At 42.6% G+C, this 22331-nt stretch overlaps 1 protein-coding gene across 7 annotated transcripts in view; it reads left to right on the top strand.

The window, feature by feature from the left end:
- NINL (ninein like) overlaps nt 1–18651 on the top strand; it is a 138260-nt gene extending 119609 nt beyond the window's left edge. For 6 of the 7 annotated variants that reach the window (XM_056567553.1, XM_056567554.1, XM_056567555.1 and 3 more), the window contains 7 exons: nt 3458–3721; nt 8454–8528; nt 10626–10739; nt 10880–10993; nt 14914–15126; nt 16471–16584; nt 17231–18651. In XM_056567553.1, coding sequence (XP_056423528.1) covers nt 3458–3721; nt 8454–8528; nt 10626–10739; nt 10880–10993; nt 14914–15126; nt 16471–16584; nt 17231–17422 — 1086 coding nt within the window. In that variant the 3' untranslated portion in view covers nt 17423–18651. The remainder of the gene's footprint in view (nt 1–3457; nt 3722–8453; nt 8529–10625; nt 10740–10879; nt 10994–14913; nt 15127–16470; nt 16585–17230) is intronic. The other variant, XM_056567560.1, reaches the window with a different exon arrangement.
- Nucleotides 18652–22331: the final 3680 nt, after the last annotated feature.

Here is a 22331-nt window from a genome sequence, read left to right as displayed (position 1 = left end):
TCGGACTCCCTTGCACAAGATGATTAAACCTAACCCTGAGGTAGTTGCAGATGACCCAGAGTACCACTTATAGCACGGGTAAGATACTATGTGGTGTCTTTGAACAGGAGAACTACCTGCACTATTTCTGCATCTGAGAGAGAGTTAATAATAAATGTCTTTCACTTATGGAAGAAGGCTTTAGAAGAATTTTCCTTCGTACGCCCATATTTAACTCTAAGAATAAATAGCGGGTCATCTGCTGGATCGCCTCACAAGTGGAAGGCATACCCCGCACTAACCAGTGTGCCAATAGACAACGTTTAGCCACCAATATAAAAGCATGTACCAACAGCGAGACAACAGTGTTATCAGGAGCGATATGAAGCACTAATAAGGCAGGGTCAAGGAGTATCCTCACTTGTAATTTGAGAAAAAGTAAGTTGGACAGTGAGATTCAGAAATTATGCACCCTCGGGCAGGTGACCAGACTATGAAGTAAATCTGTCCTCCTCTTGTCACAGTTCGGACAACATTCTATTCTATCGGGTGAGTCGGGGTCTTAGTTTAAAATTATGCACCATGCTCTCTATGGTTTCACTTTACCTGAGTTTCCTGCCACGTTTCATTGATAATAACCTTGCGAACCTTTGCCCAACTCTCCAACACCGGAACTGTCAAATCTGATGCATTTAGTTTGGCCTCCCAATATGCAAAAAGTTAAGAGGAAGGGGTCGCACTACCTTTACGATGTAAATGCCGATAAAGAGAAGAGAGTAACATGGAAGGTCAGTAGATACTAGATAATAAAAGGTCGTCAGACGGGATTCTACAGAGAGCTCCGTGAGTCATGGCCTGAGAAATGCCAACACTTGTTGATATTGTAAAAACTGTCCCCTGTGTATGGCATAGTTATCACAAAGCTCTGTGAAGGTAAAATAACTTGATTCAGTCGGATGTAACAGAAGAGCTATTGTAAGTACACCCTCCTCCCTCCACCCCTCAAATAAACTGTTAGTATGACCCATAGGGAATTCTGGATGGGACCAGAGGGGCATATGTTTACTAATGGAAAAGGGTAAATTCATTGCAATTTGGCATTCTCTCCATGCTGCTATTGTGTCCTGCAAGAGTAAACTACCACAAATCTGTTTCAGAAGAGGTCCAAACCAAGTGTGGAGGAGCGCAGGGAGGGGTTGAACCATAGCCGCCTCCAACGTCCAATTGGAGAACTGGCTAGATCCTCTTTTCCAATCAATACAATGGTACAATTGATCCAAATTTTAACGTCTGATATTCGGGATCAACAACCCCCCACCCACCCCCTTTGCCTTGGCAACATCAGTTTTCTCAAAGCTATTCTTGGACGTTTACCTGTCGAAATAAATTTTGTATATGCTGAAGTTGGAGTGGAGACATCTCTATGGGTCAGCAGAAGAGGCAGTGTCTGCTTAGGGTACAAAAGGTGTGAGAAACTCACCATTTTTTTAACAAGTGACATGGAGCTAAAAAAGGTAAAGGTGAGGTATTCCATTTATGCAAGTCAGCCAAGATTTTACGTATTAAAGGGGGATAATTTAGAGAATATAAAGAGCACTGGGTACGACCAACCCAGATACCTAGACATTTAATAGGACTGCAGGTAATGGGCACAGGTACTGAGAATGAGTCAGAGGTCAGCATCCGTCCGGACGAAGAGAGGTCCAACAGGGTACTTTTGGTCACGTTTACTTTAAAACCGGAAGCCGTCCCAAAATCAAGCAAACTGTTGAAAACTGTACCCAAGTCTCTAGCAGGGTTAGCTAGGAAAATTAACAAGTCCTCTGCAAACAGTTTAATTGAGGAGGCACCCACCTGGATCCCCTCAATAGTTGGCTCAGGGGCTAAAAATCTAGACAGAAGTTCTATTGCTAAATTAAAAAGAGGACACAGGGGGGCAACCCTGGCGAGTCCCCTTCTGGGGCAGAAATGCAGGAAAGAGGAAATCAGGTAGGCCCACAGTCCTTTAAGTTATTGCCACGGGACCTATTCTCGAGGTCATCGACTTTGTCGCCCAGCCTGCGACATTCTCTCTCCAACACCACAATGCGACATAATCAGGAATCATCAGAGTCCTCTAGGGTCCCCACCCTCCCCTCTACTTCAGTGAGGCGGGCACCATATTGCGTTACCGTCTCCTGTAGTTGCTACAATGTGGACTGCATGGCCGGCACCAAAACCTCCTGTACCTTCGGTGCAATGTTCTTTGCTATCGCTGCTGCCAGCCGATCATAGTCCAGAGTAGGTAGGTCAGTGTCTGCAAGTCCCTCGTCCCAATCTTGGTCCCGAGCGTGCTGGGGAAGCAGCGTGGCTAGGCATGAGAGAAGCCACCATTGCAGGCCTGTTGCTGCTCCTCGATGGAGACCGGCCACTGTCTTTCTGAAGTTGATCCTTACGGCCTATTCGCAATAGATATTCCATGCAGGTGTCACCCCGGTTAGGAGCAAGGTGAGACCACCGGCGATCGGGTTGGGGGTGTTTTGAGTCCGGTAAGGAGTGGAGCTGCAGCAAACGGCAACCTCACAGCATGGTACAGAAGTCCATACAATTTTTATTGAACTAAAGATTGTACAATTTGATTTACTTGCTTACTATTTTGGGTGTTCATTTTTTTTATTGTGTTGTCATATTTCTGGTCCTATATTGCTGCATACTGGCACTTGATAGCACCACCTTATTGTGTTGTAGTCACCGCAAGGCAGGTAGGTGTAGTGTGGGGCACTCAGAGGCGACTGCCGGCAGTTTCGTGCAGTGTAATGCACTTCTTCCAGCCAGAAAAAGACATTACACTGTACAAAACCACCGGCCGTCACCTCTGAGCGCTCCACACTACACCTACCTCTATTTTTGCGGTGAGTGCAGGATTCTTTTTGTTCTTCTGCCTGAAATATTCTATTTGGGTTTGTCCTAGCACCGCTGTGAGTCTTGTTTACCTGATAGCCCACAGTGTTTACCCAGGTCTCCCTCTATCTACCTCAGTGAAATGGAGGTTGCAGTGCCGCTTCAGTTCTTTTGTTGACTACGTATTATTGCACTGTAGCTGAGCCGCCTTTATTCTCTTTTTGTTGTAGTTCTTGACATGGACCATGTGACCACTGCAGTCATTCACCTCCTTTCAGGTCACCATTGAACCCACTTGTTGGTTATAGTGGTCACATGCCCATATCAGGAGGGACCAGGAAGCTGGGATGACATGGGATGAATGGGAGTGGGGTGGGTTAAGGAAGGTGGGAATTTTTTTTTTGGTCAGACAGGTTGTCTTCACAGAAGCCCAGATTGTTCTAGCTATTGTTACCTGATATTATACATTAGGTGAATGACTCCTCCGTTTATGTATTCAAGATTCTGTAGCTTGGATAGGAATGTGTCTGATAAAAGGAACTTGCTGTAAAATAAATGCTTTGTTCATTCAAGGTGATTTTTGTTCTTTCATCTCTAGACTGACAAAACCCAAAATGAAATATTCCAGCTGAATTGTACAGTGTCCAGTCTGAAGGCACAGAATGATGCTCACCAGGAGGCTCTGCAGAAGTTAGAAGGCAGGCTGGGAGAAATGACCCAACAGAAGGAAGGACTTACAGCAACTATAGAGAAGCTCCAGGACCAGCTCAGCTCTGTAGAGAAAGAGAAGGTCCAGCAGGAAGCAAACTGGCAACAGATCCGAGTGAGACTGGAATACGACCTGCAAATATCTAAAAACCAGGTACCAGACTTTAGATAATAAACATTTATCTTACCAATTATGCTTCTAGCTGCCTGGGGTGTTGAGTAAAATGGTACATGCCCCAATTTCCCTAATTGCAAATGGGAAAGTACAGAGATTAACCAAACCACTGCCAAAACACTGCTTCTTACTGTCAGAAATGAGAAGGGCAAAGATGCTTCACCTGTGGTGCACCCCTGGCTGTCCCTAGCATTCTACAGTGGGGAAAAAAGTATTTAGTCAGCCACCAGTTGTGCAAGTTCTCCCACTTAAATAGATGAGAGAGGCCTGTAATCTTCATCATAATCACCTCAACTATGAGAGACATAATGAGAAGAAAAAAAATCCATAAAATCACATTGATTTTTAAAGAATTTATTTGCAAATTATGGTGGAAAATAAGTATTTGGTCAATAAGAAAAGTTCATCTCAATACTTTGTTATATACCCTTTGTTGGCAATGACAGAGGTCAAACATTTTCTGTAAGTCTTCACAAGGTTCTCACACACTGTTGCTGGTATTTTGGCCCATTCCTCCATGCAGATCTCCTCTAGAGCAGTGATGTTTTGGGGCTGTCCCTGGGCAACACAGACTTTTAACTTCCTCCAAAGGTTTTCTATGGGGTTGAGATCTGGAGACTGGCCAGGCAACTCCAGGACCTTGAAATGCTTCTTACGAAGCCACTCCTTCGTTGCCCAGGCAGTGTGTTTGGGATCATTGTCCTGCTGAAAGACCCAGCCACGTTTCATCTTTAATGCCCTTGCTGATGGAAGGAGTCTTTCATGCAAAATCTCACAATACATGGCCCCATTCGTTCTTTCCTTTACACGGATCAGTCATCCTGGTCCATTTAGTGAAAAACAGCCCCAGAGCATGATGTTTCCACCCTCATTCTTCACAGTAGGTATGGTCTTCTTTGGATGCAACTCGGCATTCTTTCTCCTCCAAACACGAGGAGTTGAGTTTTTACCACAAAGTTCTACTTTGGTTTCATCTGACCATATGAAATTCTCCTAATCCTCTTCTGGATCATCCAAATGCTCTCTAGCAAACTTCAGATGGGCCGGGACATGTACTGGCTTAAGCAGGGGGACAATTTGATCTACTGCTTACTATTTTGGGTGTTCATTTTTTTTATTGTGTTGTCATATTTCTGGTCCTATGTTGCTGCATACTGGCACCAGATAGCACCACCTTACTGCACTGTAGTCACCGCAAGGCAGGTAGGTGTAGCCTGGGGTGCTCAGAGGCAACTGCCGGCAGTTTCATGCAGTGTAAAAAGCGCATTACACTGTACACAACCACCAGCGGTCGCCTCTGAGCACCCCACGCTACACCTGCCTTCCTGTCCGCCAGGGGATCCGAGGAAGAGATGTGAGACCTCTAGTTTTGCGGTGAGTGCAGGATTCTTTTGGTTCTTCTGCCTGAAATATTCTATTTGGGTTTGTCCTAGCACCGCTGTGAGTCTTGTTTACCTGATAGTGTTTACCCAGGTCTCCCTCTATCTACCTCAGTGAAATGGAGGTTGCAGTGCCGCTTCAGTTCTTTTGTTGACTACGTATTATTGCACTGTAGCTGAGCCACCTTTATTCTTTCTGTTGTAGTTCTTGACATGGACATGTGACCACTGCAGTCATTCACCTCCTTTCAGGTCACCATTGAACCCACTTGTTGGTTATAGTGGTCACATGCCCATATCAGGAGGGACCAGGAAGCTGGAGGAGGACATGTGATGAATGGGAATGGGAGTGGTGGGGGATCAGGAAGGTGGGAATTTTTTTGGGTCAGACAGGTTGTCTTCACAGAAGCCCAGATTGTTCTAGCTATTGTTACCTGATATTATACATTAGGTGAATGACTCCTCCGTTTATGTATTCAAGATTCTGTAGCTTGGATAGGAATGTGCCTGATAAAAGGAACTTGCTGTAAAATAAATGCTTTGTTCATTCAACATGATTTTTGTTCTTTCATCTCTAGACTGACAAAACCCAAAATGAAATATTCCAGCTGAATTGTACAGTGTCCAGTCTGAAGGCACAGAATGATGCTCACCAGGAGGCTCTGCAGAAGTTAGAAGGCAGGCTGGGAGAAATGACCCAACAGAAGGAAGGACTTACAGCAACTATAGAGAAGCTCCAGGACCAGCTCAGCTCTGTAGAGAAAGAGAAGGTCCAGCAGGAAGCAAACTGGCAAATATGTTGTCTTGGGAAATAAGCATACTACGTATGGTGTCAAAAAGTATAATGAAGCAACATACTAATATAATGTTTTTAACCTTAAAAGGGGTACTCCGGTGGAAAACTTTTTTTTTTTTAAATCAACTGGTACCAGAAAGTTAAACAGATTTGTAAATTACTTCTATTAAAAAATCTTAATCCTTCCAGGACTTATTAGCTGCTGAATACTACAGAGGAAATTCTTTTTTTTTTTTTTTGGAACACAGAGCTCTCTACTGACATCATGAGCACAGTGCTCTCTGTTGACATGTCTGTCCATTTTTGGAACTGTCCAGAGCAGCATATGTTTGCTATGTGGATTTTCTCCTACTCTGGGCAGTTATTAAAATAGAGAGAGATGTCAGCAGAGAGCACTGTGCTCGTGATTCAGCAGAGAGCTCTGTGTTCCAAAAAGAAAATAATTTCTTCTGTAGTATTCAGCAGCTAATAAGTACTGGAAGGATTAAGATTTTTTTTAATAGAAGTAATTTACAAATCTGTTTAACTTTCTGGCAGCAGTTGATTTAAAAAAAAAAAAAAAAAAAAAAAAAAAAAAAAAAGGTTTCCACCAGAGTACCCCTTTAAAAAAGATGAGAGGCCTGTAAATTTTCATCATAGGCATACCTCAACTATGAGAGACATAATGACATAATGAGCCTTAGATCGAGGGAGATTATAAGTGGTCTTGTATGTCTTCCATTTTCTAATAATTGCTCCCACTAGAGATGAGCGAATTTACAGTAAATTTGATTCGTCTCGAACTTCTCGGCTCGGCAGTTGATGACTTATCCTGCATAAATTAGTTCAGCTTTCAGGTGCTCCGGTGGGCTGGAAAAGGTGGATACAGTCCTAGGAAAGAGTCTCCTAGGAATGTATCCACCTTTTCCAGCCCACGGGAGCACCTGAAAGCTGAACTAATTTATGCAGGAAAAGTCATCAACTGCCGAGCCGAGAAGTTCGTGACAAATTGAATTTACTGCAAATTCGCTCATCTCTAGCTCCCACAGTTGATTTCTTCACACCAAGCTGCTTGCCTATTATAGATTCAGTCTTCCCAGCCTGGTGCAGGTCTACAATTTTGTTTCTGGTGTCCTTTGACAGCTCTTTGGTCTTGGCCATAGTGGAGTTTGGAGTGTGACTGTTTGAGGTTGTGGACAGGTGTCTTTTATACTGATAAGCTCAAACAGGAGCCATTAATACAGGTAATGAGTGGACAGAGGAGACTCTTAAAGGGGTACTCCGGTGGAAAACTTTTTTTTTTTTTTCTATGAACTGGTCCCAGAAAGTTAAACAGATATGTAAATTACTTTATAGCAGCTGTATGCTACAGAGGAAAATCTTTATTTTTTTAATTACTTTTTTGTGTTGTCCACAGTGCTCTCTGCTGACACCTGATGCCCATATCAGGAACTGTCCAGAGCAGGAGAAAATCCCCATAGCAAACCTATGCTGCTCTGGACAGTTCCTGACACGGACAGAGGTGTCAGCAGAGAGCACTGTGGACAAGACAAAAAAGAAATTCAAAAAGCAAAGAAATTCCTCTGTAGCATAAAGCTGCTAAAAACTACTAAAAGGATTAAGATTTTTGAATAGAAGTAATTTACAAATCTGTTTAACTTTCTGGCACCAGTTCATGTAAAAAAAAGTTTTCCACCAGAGTACCCCTTTAAAGAAGAAGTTACAAGTCTGTGAGAGCCAGAAATTTTGCTTGCTTGTAGGTGACCAAATACTTATTTTACCGAGGAATTTACCAATTAATTCATTAGAAATCCTACAATGGGATTTCCTATATTCTTCCCCCCCCCCCCCCCCCCCAATTCTGTCTCTCATAGTTGAGGTATACCTATGATGGAAATTACAGGCCTCTCATCTTTTTAAGTGGGAGAACTTGAACAATTGGTGGCTGACTAAATACTTTTTTCCCCACTGTATAAGCTTATAAAGAGGCCCAATGGTTGGTGGTTTCTGTGTTTTCAAATATAAAAAAAAATAAAACTAATTAAAGGGTAACTCTCATTAAAACTAATGTTTGCTATTGCACTCCTTATGGTAAATAACAAATATTTCTAATATACTTTGTTTAAAAAAAATGAAGTTTTCTATGTTTTATTTGTGCTTAAAAAATCTCAAGAGCACATTTTCCCCCCTCTCATACACAGACTTTGGACCAAAGCCCAAACACAGGAAGTGCAGCCTGGAGTGCTGAGGGGGTGTGTCCAACCAACAGCATATGGCAGTTAAGTGTGAGAGGAGCTATGATTGGATCAGGATGACACCCCCCCCCCCCCTCCTCAGCACTCCAGGCTGCACTTTCTGTGTTTGGGCTTCGGTCCAAATCTGTGTATGAGGTGGGGGAAAATTTGCTCTTGAGCTTTTTTCAAGCACAAATAAAACAAAGAAAACTTCATTTTTTTTTTAAACAAAGTATATTAGAAATATTTTGTATTTACCATAGCGAAAAAATTAGGTTGCATTGGAACATTACATTTGTTAAATAGATTTTTGTCATAAATAGATTGAAAATCTGATGTTTAAGCACAAGCAGGAAAAGCAAGATCTTCTGAATGGGCTGGATAAAACAAACAAGCAGGTAAGTGTGTTTCTTAGTCAAATTTTAAATGTGTCTTCTAGCAATAGCTTGAAGTGCATATTATATTTTTCCTGAGAAGATGGAAGCATAAATGATATGAGGTATTTTTCTACTATGCTTCATATAGCCACCCTTTGCAGCCACTAGGATTCCAATCTGTATTAAGCTTTTAGGCACAATAAAGATAAAAACTGGTCTAATATTGTGTATGTCCCCCTTGTTCTACCAAAAAAGCTTTAATTGCCAATTATTCATAACATTAATACCTGGCCATTTTTGGCTTAGAGTACCTGTCCCCGAACTAAACTTTTAATATCTCTCGGTCGCTTCATTGGGGGACATAGGAGACCATGGTTATATGCTGCTGTCCACTAGGGGGCTGACACTATGCAAAAAAAAGAAGTCTGCTCCTCCCAGCAGGATATACCCGCCCACAGGCACTGAGCTAATCAGTTTTAGCTTAGTGTCAGTAGGAGGCAGACACAGGTCTGGAGCTCTCTCCAGACCTGGTCTTTTCTGTTTTATTATTGTGGTGTCCCGGTTCCGTATTGCATACCGTACCTTGGTTGGGGGTCCCCAAAATCAGAGTTCCTAGGAACTGTGGGGGGCCGCTTCTCTAGTCATCCCCCCTAGTCACCCCTCATCTAGTTAATATGGTGTTAAATTAAGTGTGTAAATACTGTATATAATATGTTATTACCTGCATAGCGTCGCAGGGCCTACGGGTCATGTGACGGGGCTTCAGAACTCTATGGTAGGTAAAAGGACCTTTGGTGGTTCATGGGTCATGTGATTACCCATAACACTTTGTAACGGTGAATGACAGATGGTATGGACCAATCCTAAAACGGCCAGCCCCTGCCCATATAAGGGAGCTGCGTCCAATAATCTCTCTCTTTCCTCGTGGGCTGCTGATGAGAAAAGATCTGCGCAGTGGTCATAGGCAATTACCGGGCCAAAGCCTGCCGGCCTCGGCCTGAATCAAACAGTGAGTTCTTACAACTTCCCTGCAAATGCGTGCAGAATCACTGGACTTAAACAAACCCCTAAATCCAGCGGATCTGTGCTTAACAAAATCCTACTAAGCTAAAATGGGTATTGCCATAATCGTACTGACCCACTTTTACCACACAGTGTACACCATCATTTTCCAGTTTTTAACAATATTTTGGAGTTTTTCACAAAAAATGCTGCATATGTCAACAAAAATGCACCAGTTATATAAAGTGCAATATGTCATCTTAGATTCGTTCCGCTCTGAAAAAGCGTTCTTAAGTTATTACCAGTCATTGAGGTAAAAAATGGGTCCGTCCTTAAAGGGGTACTCCGCCTCTAGACATCTTATCCAAAGGATAGGGGATAAGATGTCAGATCGCCAGGGTCCCGCTGCTGAAGACCCCTGGGATCTCCGCTATCATTACTGCACAGAGCTAGTTCACTCTGTGCGTAATGACGGGCGATACAGGGGACGGAGCAGCGTGACATCATGGCTCCGCCCCTCGTGACATCACTGCCTACCCCCTTAATGCAAGTCTATGGCAGGGGGCGTGACGGCCGCCACGCTCCCTCCCATAGACTTGTATTGAGGGGCGGAGCTGTGACGTCACAATGCTCCGGCACCTGTATTGCCCGTCATTACGCACAGAGTGAACTCGGGGTGCCGCAGCAGAGATCCCGGGGGTCCCCAGCAGCGGGACCCCGGTGATCTGACATCTTATCCCCTATCCTTTGGATAGGGGGTAAGATGTCTAGGGGTGGAGTACCCCTTTAAGGGGTTAAAGGATGATACTTTTTTTTTTTTTATCTTACCACTTCAAAACCAATAACATAGAATGGGGTCTTGTGTTTTGCAGGCTGTAGTTTCTACATGTATCACTTTGGGGTACATATGTTAGTGCTTAATTTTTATTCATATTTTTTTTGGGGGGGGGGGGGGGAACACGAAAAAAAAAAAAAGACCAATCTACCATTTCCTTTTTGCACTGTATATTAGTTAAATACAACGAGCATTAAAATGCATTGTTTTTGGAAATACTGTTTGACTACGTCTGTAAATAATTTCAGTAGTTTACTAAACAATATCTTACCAATTACCAGCTTTTGGTTATGGCGAACCTTCAAGAAGAAATATCCTCATTAAAGCAAGTGAAGGAATCTTTGGAGGATCAGTGCCAGTCTGTATCCAAACTTCTTAAAGAAACTACTGAGCAGGTGACTCTGGATACTTGCACAGCTACATGTGCTTTTCTGGATGACAATGATTATGCCAACAATTATACATTCAGTTTGACCCTTTAACATTGTATCTTCCTGATCTAGTGTGCAATAAATGTTTTGTGTGAATTTCCCAGGTGAGTCAGATAGAAGAGCTGAAGTGTGAATTAAAACAAGCCCAGGAAGAATGCCAGATGTGGAAGGAGAGCTATGATCAGCTGAAAGCGGAGCTGGATGAGTCCCATGATGAGGTACTGGATTAATAAGTAAAAGGAAGGGCAGAAGGAAAGAGGGGCTGCAACGGTATTGCACCCTGCCATAAGGGATACCTACAAAAGGTGCCCTGCATATTAAAGAACAAAACAGGCTTTGGGGGTTGTAGATGAGGACAATAAAGCAAAAAATTCCTGCATAATTATAGTCATTTACAGCGGTCCCTCAACTTACAATAGTTTCAACATACAATGGTCTTTTCTGGACCATTGTAAGTTGAAACCAGACTCAACATACAATGTACGAACAGTCCAGATCTGTGAAATGTGCCAATGGCTGGAAGAACTGACCAATCAGAATGGGCATTCACTGGTAAAACCCCTGTATTACTGAAGTGTATGCACTGACTGGTGTCTGGTAGCTCCCCCTACAGTACAGGAAGGTATTACATGTTCTGTACACTTTACCTGTACCAGGGTTATCTGCTCCTATGGACACCAGGTAAGGGCGACTCCATGTTACTTTTTTACGACATTGCGTGTACTGTACAGGACCCTGAAGAAGCTCCTGTCCTCTACATAGACCAGTGTTTCCCAAGCCTTTGGCTGTCCGGGCATGCTGGGAGTTGTAGTTTTGCAACAGCTGGAGGCACCCTGGTTGGGAAACACTGACATAGACAGTGATTACAGCTCCCAGCAGATCTTTATTACTTTTATATGTAAGGATTTGCTTTATCTATATTAGTTATCTACTTATTTCTCTTTAATTCTCACTTTTTCCTATTTTTGATGACATTTTGGTGCCTTTAGAACCAATTACCTAGTTTCCATAGAGTTCTGGTTTCAACATACAATGGTTTCAACATACAATGGTCGTCCTGGAACCAATTAATATTGTAACTTGAGGGACCACTGTATATGTCCAACTCCACCTTAATGTATGGAGCAGATTTTGTCTGAGGATATTTCCTGAATCCAGATGACAGAATTAAATATGTGCGCTCTTCTGACTGTTATAGGGTGGATACTCTCTTCATCAGTCATATTCGTGGGGCCATCATTTTCATTACCGATCATGTGACCACAACAATGTCCACTGTCCTCACTAGTCAGTGGCAATGACCACCACTTGCCTACATCACTTGCTGGGTGGTCTTCAGGTCACAGCAGCATCTCTTGGAGGGAGAAAGCTTTGGGCAGCGTTAGACAGGAGGGTTTTCCAGTGACAGCTCACTTATCTAGGGAGAGATTGCTTCATGGTCACACGTTTACCGCAGAAAATACCAGTACAGCACAATAGACAGATGGAGCATGGAAACTGAGTATCCACCCTATAACTGTTAGAGGGGTTAATGTCGATGTCAACCTGGAATAAACTCCTTACTATTGTAAGCAGGAGTTGTTTCGGATGCGTTCCAACTGACCGCTCTAGGTTGATGTCCTGAGCCAAATTAGATAAATACGTGCACGGAGAAAAAACACGCCGACTCTCTCATTGGGTCAAATCAGTTCTCTGGTTTATTGTATTGTGTACACACAAGATGTATCCTTCAGTAGGGCGTAGCACATAGTATACACATTCTAATTGGTTAGAAGACTACTTTACGTAAGCATTGCATCATATTTTCTCTGTGCTAAAAGGGGATGGTTTTAGGGTGTGATAGAGGATGTAAGCGACATTTTAGAAGAATGATCTTCATTTTATATCTATTATCCATAACAGAGTCTTTTTTGCTGTTCTATGGCTACCTTGTGAGAAAAACACATAACAAATGTTTTTTTTTGTTTTCGTTTTTTTATTGGTTTATTTTAAGTTGCAACCATATTTTAGATAACTTTGATGTGTTGTACACCTTACAGTGATAGTACTGACTTAGCATAGCCCCCTAATCATATCTACACAAAGAAATAGGAATGATTCCTTATGACAAAAAGATGTTCTTCAGTATCTCCTTATAGGAAGCTATTCCGATCAGTTCTGAAGTGTTCTGTGCTCTTCTGGGATTTGGCACATTGATGTCCAGATAATCAGACTGTACAGAGGAATTGGCTGTAGAATCTGTCATGTACTGAATGATTCATTGTAAGAACATTTCACTGGCATGGGTTGGTTAAAATTTCAATCTTTAAAGGAAACCTTTCCCTATAAAAAAAATAACGTTTTATCTTCTGGCAGCAAGTAAAAAAAAATAAAAATAAAAAAAAAGAGGAGCTGACCTGGCTGATGTATTGTTTTTAGGAAAATATGCAGTATAATGTGCTACTATTGCATTGCAATAACCAGCTATTTCTATGTGTAGGAGTCCAGTGGGCATTCTTACTCTGACAGCCTTCCCTTTGGGCATTTATATCAGTGTTTCCCAACCAGGGTGCCTCCAGGTGTTGCAAAACTACAACTCCCAGAATGCCTGGACAGCCAAAGGCTGTCCAGGCATGCTGGGAGTTGTAGTTTTGCAACACCTGGAGGCACCCTGGTTGGGAAACACTGATGTATACAGAGATTGCTCTCCATCACGGATTAGGACCTCCCATTGGATTCCTAAATGAGAACGAGCATAAATTTTAAATGAATAAAATTCAAGTTATGCTGAACGTTTTGCCACAAATTACATATCAGTCTGCTCAGCTCCTCTTGATCGTCGCTCTAGAACATACTGTGGGTATATCCCATTGCATGTTCAATGTGACAGGTTCCCTTTAAAGATGTTCCAGACTTTTTGTTAAGATGTGAAATGGGACTTTTAGGATCTCTCCCTGTTCTCCTTTGCTCTTCCACAATTTTATAGTCATAGTTAGTATTAAAGGGGGTTATCCAGCCTTTGGAAATTGATGGGTTATCTTTAGCTGTGTTAGATCAGTAAGTGAAGTAGCTCCAGCACATTGCTGATCCCATTTAAAGGCATCACAGCTCAATGTTTACATCCGTTGTAAATCGGTTTGTACTTTCAAATGCTTTACTTTTCATAATGGTGCTGAAAGGTATTTGTAGCATAGTCCCATTTAAGTTAACATGATCACACTGTAATACCTTGCAATCACACTACTAAAAGTAGACTACAAACCAGCTTATAGCCCATCCTTTTTGATCCTTTTTTTTTAAATTTCTAATAAAAAAATAAAAAATAAAAATGTACAATGGCCTCAACATACAATAGTTTCAACATACAGTGGTCTTTTCTGGGCCATTGTAACTTCAAACCAGACTCAACATACAATGTACAGACAGTCCATATCTGTGAAATGTGTCAATGGCTGGAAGAACATACCTGTTAGAATAGGCATTTACACCTGTACTACTGAAGTGCATGCACTGACTGGTGTCTGATAGCGCCTCCCTTCTGTACAGTGAGGTACTACATGTTCTGTACTACTCTTTACCTGTACCAGGGTTAGCTGCTCCTTTGGACACCAGGTAAGGACGGCTACATTTTGCGTGTACTGTACAGGACCCTGAAGAAGCTCCTGTCCTCTATATAGACCAGACTTTCCCAACCAGGGTGCCTCCAGCTGTTGCAAAACTACAACTCCCAGCATGCCTGGACAGCCTTTGGCTGTCCAGGCATGCTGGGAGTTGTAGATTTGCAACAGCTGGAGGCAACCTGGATGGGAAACACTGACAGATACTTTTACATGTAAGGACTTTCTTTATCTGTATTAGTTATCTACTTTTTTTTCTTTAATCCTCACTTTTTTTTCCCTATTTTTGGATGACATTTTGGTGGCTTCAAAACCAATTACCAGGTTCCCATAGAGTTATGGTCTCAACATACAATGGTTTCAACATACAATGGTCATCCTGGAACCAATTAATATTGTAACTTGAGGGACCACTGTACTGGTGAGCAGGTCTACCAAGAGAAATTTACTTCTGTCCTCTGTCTATACTAATAAATGCGATAAAAGACCAATAGAGGAAACAGCAATTAACGTATTATTATTTTTTGATTGTTACATTACAGCTATTAGATGCCAACAGCACGTTGACTCTTGTGCAGTCTCAGCATATGCGAGAGGTCCAACAGTTGAAGGAGAAGCTGTGCAGTGCTGTGCCCATGGAGCAGATTGCTGAATTACAGAACCGCCTGTTAGAGGAACAGCAGAAAGTCCAGCAGCTACAGGAGAGAATGAGGTTTCACGCTGAGCAGACCAACTATCAACTGGCAATGCAGCAGGTATTTCGGGACTTTGTGCCAGTAACCTTATTTTCCAATTCAACATGATTGAAAATGTTCCTGATAAATTCATAATCCTCTTGTTCTTGTTGATGTAGTTCCAGTATTCTTCTTTCAGCAATAACATTATAAAAACATTAGCACTGTCCACTGTGCAAATGTTCCTCTAGTTATCTGAACTATATGGTACAAACAGGATTACGGAGCCATTAGAAAGAATATACAAAAAAATGATTTATTCAAAATACATAGAAAATACAGGACTCCCACCCAAGGGGGGAAAAACAGCAAGGGTGACCCCTCAGGTCGCAAAAATCAGCCAAAGTAGGCAAAACATGCATAAATGCAGATATAAAAAAGTGTAAAATAACACTGCAATCAAACAGTGTCCAACAAGGGGACTACAAAGACCAGCAAGTCAAATGCAGTAATAGGCATACTTAATCAAAGTGCTCCAGAGGGACCTGAGGGGACACCACCCCAGCGCTGCGTTTCCCTCTGGAGCACTTTGATTAAGTATGCTTATTACTGCATTTGACTTGCTGGTCTTTGTAGTCCCCTTGTTGGACACCGTTTGATTGCAGTGTTATTTTACACTTTATATCTGCATTTATGCATGTTTTGCTTACTTTAGCTCATTTTTGCGACCTGAGGGGTCACCCTTGCTGGCCTAACCCCCCCCCCTGGGTGGGAGTCCTGTATTTTCTATGTATTTTTTTGTTTAATTGAATAAAGTATTTTTTTGTATATTCTTTATAATGGCTCTGTTTTCCTGTTTGTACCATTTAGCTATGGGAGCTTAATAGCATTTTCTGTATATGGGTGGGTTGCTATGAGCGAGGATTGCATATCCCGTTATTACATATTTCTGTTCTTCACCCACCCTTTTGGTATCTGTGATTTTCTAGTTATCTGAACTAGTAATACTAAATGGTGATAACATAATGATGATAAAAATGCTAAATTATGGATGTGAATATTATAAACAGGCAGAAAGTATAATTTCCATCAGTCTCATAGAAATTAATGGAGCCACAGTCACACAAGTGTACTACCACTACATTCCTAGGGGGCACACTGTTTTTTGTGATAAATGCTTTTATGGGTAAACCACTGTAAGTTTCCATGAATTGCCTCTTGGCAAACACACTGCTTGGTTTCCTTGAAATACCTGTTATGACTGAGGGAACCACAAGATAAATATGAGACTCATTTTTATGCATGGATGAGGTCCTCTATTACTTTAACATGCAGTTTTACAAAGGTTTCTCTGGAACCAAAAACCTCTATAGTCATTTATACATTTACTAGAATGTGTCACATTCATATTTTATGTTTATACAGGAGGAACATGAGAAGCTCCTGCGTAGGATAGAAGAACGAATGCAAGATGTAGAAATGAATCTAAAAAATGTCCGGGAAATGTTGCAAGAAAAAGTTGACCAGCTGAATGAGCAGGTGAGTGTAGATGTAGCATTAGAGGAGGCGCGCACACAAATTATATATAATATAAAGGCCTGTGTTTTATGTTTTGCCTGTAATATTGCATATACTGTAATTACATTTATGTAAAAGTGGTCACCAGTACTTCTCAGCTGCTGTATGTTCCAAAGGAAGTACTTTTCTTTTTAAATTTCCTTTCTATCTGACCACATTGCTCTTTGCTGACACCTCTGTCCATTTTAGGAACTTTCCAGAGCAGAAGCAAATCCCCATAGCAAACCTTTCCTGCTCCGGACAGTTCCAAAAAGGGACAGAGGTGTCAGCAGAGAGCATTGTGGTCAGACAGAAAGGAAATACAAAAGGAAAATAATTTCCTGTGGAGCATACAGCAGCTAAGTAGTACTGGAAGGATTAAGATTTTTTAAATAGAAGTCATTTACAAATCTGTTTTTTTTTTTTAAATCAACTGGTGCCATAAAGTTAAACAAATGTTTTCCAGCACAGTAACCCTTTAACACGCATGCTATTTCCATAGTGATAGTGAGATAACACATGGAAGTGCATGGGTGTGTGTTTGGATTCTACTTTACACTGGTTATAAAATAAATGAATACCTCTTAAGTGTAAACCTTCTCCCATGTACATTCATATTTCTAAACAGCTGGAGAAGAATGCCAAATCCGACCTACTTCTTAAAGACCTGTATGTGGAGAACAGCCAGCTGATGAAGGCTCTGCAGGTGACAGAACAGCGGCAGAAGAGCGCAGAGAAAAAGAACTACTACCTGGAGGAGAAGATTGCCGCATTAAACAAAGTCATGAAGAAAATTGCCCCAGCCTCTCTGGCGGTCTGACACTCTACGTGCACTAGTGGACTGACATGGTTGACCATACATCACCGTGGCTTTCAGAACACTGAAATTGTAGCATCTTTTTAATGGGTTTCATGCAAGAAATAAAAGCAATGAGCACCGTATATAAATGGGAACTAAAGAATTCCAAGAGACAATCACACGGGTAAATACCAGAGCTTGGACTCTGTAGAATCACCAGCTTTTTCTTTTTGGGGAGGGCTACAAATGTAAGGCAATGCCTGTCCATTTGTAAGTCAACACTGAATACCTGTCCCTGCTTCCTGGAGACATTGGACTGTGGAGGACTATGACAGTCCATGCATTACCCAACAATGGCTGCTGTGCAGCTTTATATAATACAAGGCATAATGTACAGAATAAATCCTCTCTCCTTTTATGCATCACCTGTGACAAAGAAAAAAGAAAAAAAAGTTGTCCCCTACTAACCAGTCGGAAACTGAAGGCAACTATGTGAGTGGTTGTTACCTACAACTCTTTCAGTCATGGAAAATAGGGGCTTATATCTCTGGGATTATTTTATTCTGCACTATTTTGTATCTAAGTAAGAAAATAGAGACACAAACTACATCATTGTTTCTTCTATGAACGGGTCCATACATGTTAGGGGTTTCATGTATATTTCCACCATCAGCGTTGAGTTACTCTAAGGCCTAATGCACATGGATCCTTTTTAAACTAAACAATAATGAGTCTCGCAGAGATGTGGCATTGTTTCTATGGAAGAATATCTGTATACATTATACTCACTAGAAATGTGGACAAATAAATGAACAGTCTCAGTGAGCATCTCCATCCTAGAAAAGGCTAGAGCTCGTCTTTTATACAATACTCTAGATCAGTGGTCTCCAAACTGTGGCCCTCCAGATGTTGTAAAACTACAATTTCCAGCATGCCCAGACAGCCAAAGGCTGTCTGGGCATGCTGGAAGTTGTAGTTTTGCATCATCTGAAAGGAAACCGTTTAGACAACACTGTTCTAGATGAAAGATCAGACTTCCACAACTGCACATACTGCTTGTAGACAGAGCAGGACTTCATCTTCTTATTTGATGTCTCATTAGGTAAAGCTGCCTCATTTTAAACATAAAAATGCTTTGACAGCTTAACATTAAATATTACTTGAATATCAATTACTTGCCTCCAGTTTGGAATTAAAGGGGTACTCCAGCGCTTAGACATTTTATCCCCTATCCAAAGGATAGGGGATAAGATGCCTGATTGCGGGGATTCCGCCGCTGGGGACCCCGTGATCTTGCACGCCACCCCGTTAAAATCAGTCCCCGGAGCATGTTCGCTCCGAGTCTGATTACAGTCGATCATAGGGCTGGAGCGTTGTGACGTCACGCTCCGCCTCTCAATGCAAGCCTATGGGAGGGGACGTGACAGCTGTCACGCCCCCTCCCATAGGCTTGCATTGAGGGGGCGGAGCATGACGCCACACGGGGCGGAGCCGTGACGTCACAACGCTCCGGCCCCGTGAACAACAGTAATCAGACCCGGAGCGAACACGCTCCGGGGACTGATTTTAACGGGGTGGCGTGCAAGATCACGGGGGTCCCCAGCGGCAGGACCCCCACGATCAGGCATCTTATCCCCTAAGCGCCGGAGTACCCCTTTAAGTCCATGTTCCTGTGTTTATCACATCGGGACATAGTAGTGACAACTCTTCACTGTATGATGAACCTGGACATTGTCTTAAAGGGGTTGTCTAGATAAATATTTCTACTTTTTAATCGTGCTTGCGGTAGTATTTAAGAAAAAACAAATGACAGAACAGTATTCTCTTACTATGAGACTGTGGAACATGGAATCACTGGGGGATAGTTCTGTACATTCAGACCCTGGGGCCATGTTTGCATGGCATAATGTCCGTGCGGGATTCCACAAGAACATTCTGTAGGGGTTTCTTTACCTTTGGTAATGTTTTATCCTCTTTTCCTGTTTCATTTTGTAGACTCAATTTACTGTTCTGGTTGTTATTGTTTTGTACTTTTTGTTACATAATTTTGTTAAAAATGTACTCGCCTGTCTCCAATGCCATTCGAATGGTTCTGATCTTTAGTGCTGATCGCTTCCTGCTCTTCATCCAGACAAACAGGAAATGCCCGCTCAGCAAGGTTACTGTTGTGGACAATGATTGGCTGAGTAGGCATTTCCTGTTGGTAGGTAGAGCAGGAAGCACTCAGCGGTTCAGACCTGGATCAGTGACAGATGAGTATGTGTTTTTCATTTTTACCTTGAGCACCAATAAATATCGAAACAATTATCCAGACAACCCCTATAAGTCATAGGAAAAAAATAATGCTCTGTTAGGACTGCTTTATTCAAAATATCTAGAGCTCCTATGGTTTCTCATACACCAACTAGATACATCCTGTGTCCTACAGTAAGGAATCAAGGCTGTGTTATAGACATACGTTAACTCTTACCAAGGTCATGTCTGTACTTAAGTTTTTTCTATTCTTGAACTGTTGTATACATTTTATATTTCATGAAACATGTACAGTTTTATATGAAATGTGTGTGTAAATATTTATACCGCAGATACCAAAAATAAACGGTGACCAAAATGTGAATCAGGTCACAGAATCCTGATAAAGAGCCTTCTTATTACAACCAGGATGTAAGAAAAAAGTTAAAATGTTACAAAACAAATCCATTTATCCCAATCTTTTAAGTGATAAAGGCGTACTCCACCCCTAGACATCTTATCCCCTATCCAAAGGATAGGGGATAAGATGTCTGATCATGGGGGTCCCGCCCCCTCCAATAGACTTGCATTGAGGGGGTGGAGTCGTGACGTCACGATCTTACATACCCGTGGTCGGGAGCCAGACACTCCAGCGCATCCGGAGCAGTAACAGGTGAGTGCTGCATGCTATATTGCGGGGGTCCCCAGCGGCAGGACCCCCGCGGTCAGACATCTTATCCCCTATCCTTTGGATAGGGGATAAGATGTCTAGGGGTGGAGTATCCCTTTTTTGGTATCTTTGTTTTATGGTCAAGTGAGCTACAAAGCAGACAGTGCTCCAATGAAACCCTGTATGCTGGATATAATGTTAAATGTTTTGGGGTTATCCAGGATTAGAAAACCATGGCGGATTTCTTTCAGAAACAGCACAACACTTGGCATGGGTTGCGTGTGGTATTGCAGCGCAACCTCATTCACTTTTGTAGAGCTGAGCTGCAATACCAGACGCAACTTGTGGACAGGTGTGGTGCCGTTAATTAAAAATATGCAAATATTGCCTTCAAATTCCGAATTTACAAAATATACAGTCAAATTACTGCCATTTTTGATAATTTCAGATAATCTGCATATTTTTGGCACAGAGCTACATGATTAACTGAAATCTTGTATGACCAATAAAACTAAAAATAAGTATCTATCTACTTAGTGTCTGTTTTAGGTTGCATTCACATCTCGTTTTGTATATACGGGTGCCGGATCCGGCGGGGGGAGGGGAAAACCGGGCACTCCCGTACCCCAGCCGGATCAGCCCGTAACTCCATTTACTTTAATGAGCTGACCGGAGTCAAACGGTGACTCCGGTCGGCTCAGTTTTGACCCGTATGCGGTTTTGGACCGGACCTAAAACCGTAGTATACTACGGTTTGAGGTCCGGTCAGAAACCGCATAAGGGTCAAAACTGAGCCGACCGGAGTCACCATTTGACTCCGCTCAGCTCAATAAAGTAAATGGAGTTATGGGCTGATCTGGCTGGGACCCCGGCTGGAGTTACGGGCTCCCGTCCGGCTGGGACGGGAGCGCCCGGTTTTCCCCTCCCCCAGCCGGATCCGGCACCCATATGTACAAAACGAGATGTGAATGCAGCCTTGGGTTCACACTACGTTTTGTCCCATACGGGAGCGCATACGGCAGGAGGGAGCTAAAACCTCGCGCTCCCGTATGTGACCGTATGCGCTCCCGTATGCCATTCACTTCAATGAGCCGACCGGAGTGAAACGTTCGGTCGGCTCATTTTTGCGCCGTATGCGCTTTTACAACCGGACCTAAAACCGTGGTCAACCACGGTTTTAGGTCCGGTTGTAAAAGCTCATACGGCGCAAAAATGAGCCGACCGGACCGAACGTTTCACTCCGGTCGGCTCATTGAAGTGAATGACATACGGGAGCGCATACGGTCACATACGGGAGCGCGAGGTTTTAGCTCCCTCCTGCCGTATGCGCTCCCGTATGGGACAAAACGTAGTGTGGACCCAGCCTTAGACAGTTTAAATGCATTTGTGTTTCTCGTTGCAATAGTGACCTGTCTCCTGTAGCAGAATCTCCAGCTATTGGTTTGGCATTTCTATTAACACACTGTATCTAAGGACCTAAGCCAGTTTTACATATTACATGCATGTTTTTACATTGTTATTATGGACTAAAGTCCTGGTCTGACTGTTTCTGATGGCCCACACTGTCAGCTATCAGTTCAGGATAAAATCTATGCGGTATACAAGACAATAAGACATCCGCTCCTATCTGGAGAAAGCATGCGTGGGCGCTCAGAGGCTATCACCGGTAATTTCTCACGGTGTGCGCTTCATCCAGCCTCGACGGCCAGATGAAGCTCATACCGCGCAAAATTACCAGTGATTTCGAGGCCGGATGAAGCGCATACCGTGCAAAATTACCGGTGATAGCCTCTGAGCGCCCACGCACGCCTCCAGCCCCGGTCCACCAGCTTTCTCCAGATAAGAGCTTTGAGTCCCGTATCCAGCGGTGAGTGCGGATGTCTTTTGTCTAGTATACTGCATGTATTTGAGGCTTTTCTTTGCCTTATATCCCAGCACCAACACATGACTTCCAAAGAAGTGTTTCTCTGAGTGCTACGCTCTGAAAAGCATCTTTCTTCCAGGATAGGTCTGCTGGGTTTAGAGAGC

This window comes from Hyla sarda, chromosome 3, assembly GCF_029499605.1.
Source record: "Hyla sarda isolate aHylSar1 chromosome 3, aHylSar1.hap1, whole genome shotgun sequence".
NCBI classification, from domain to species: Eukaryota; Metazoa; Chordata; class Amphibia; order Anura; family Hylidae; genus Hyla; species Hyla sarda.
Note: the sequence above shows the minus strand (reverse complement) of the source record. Positions and strands in the feature narration are given on the sequence as shown.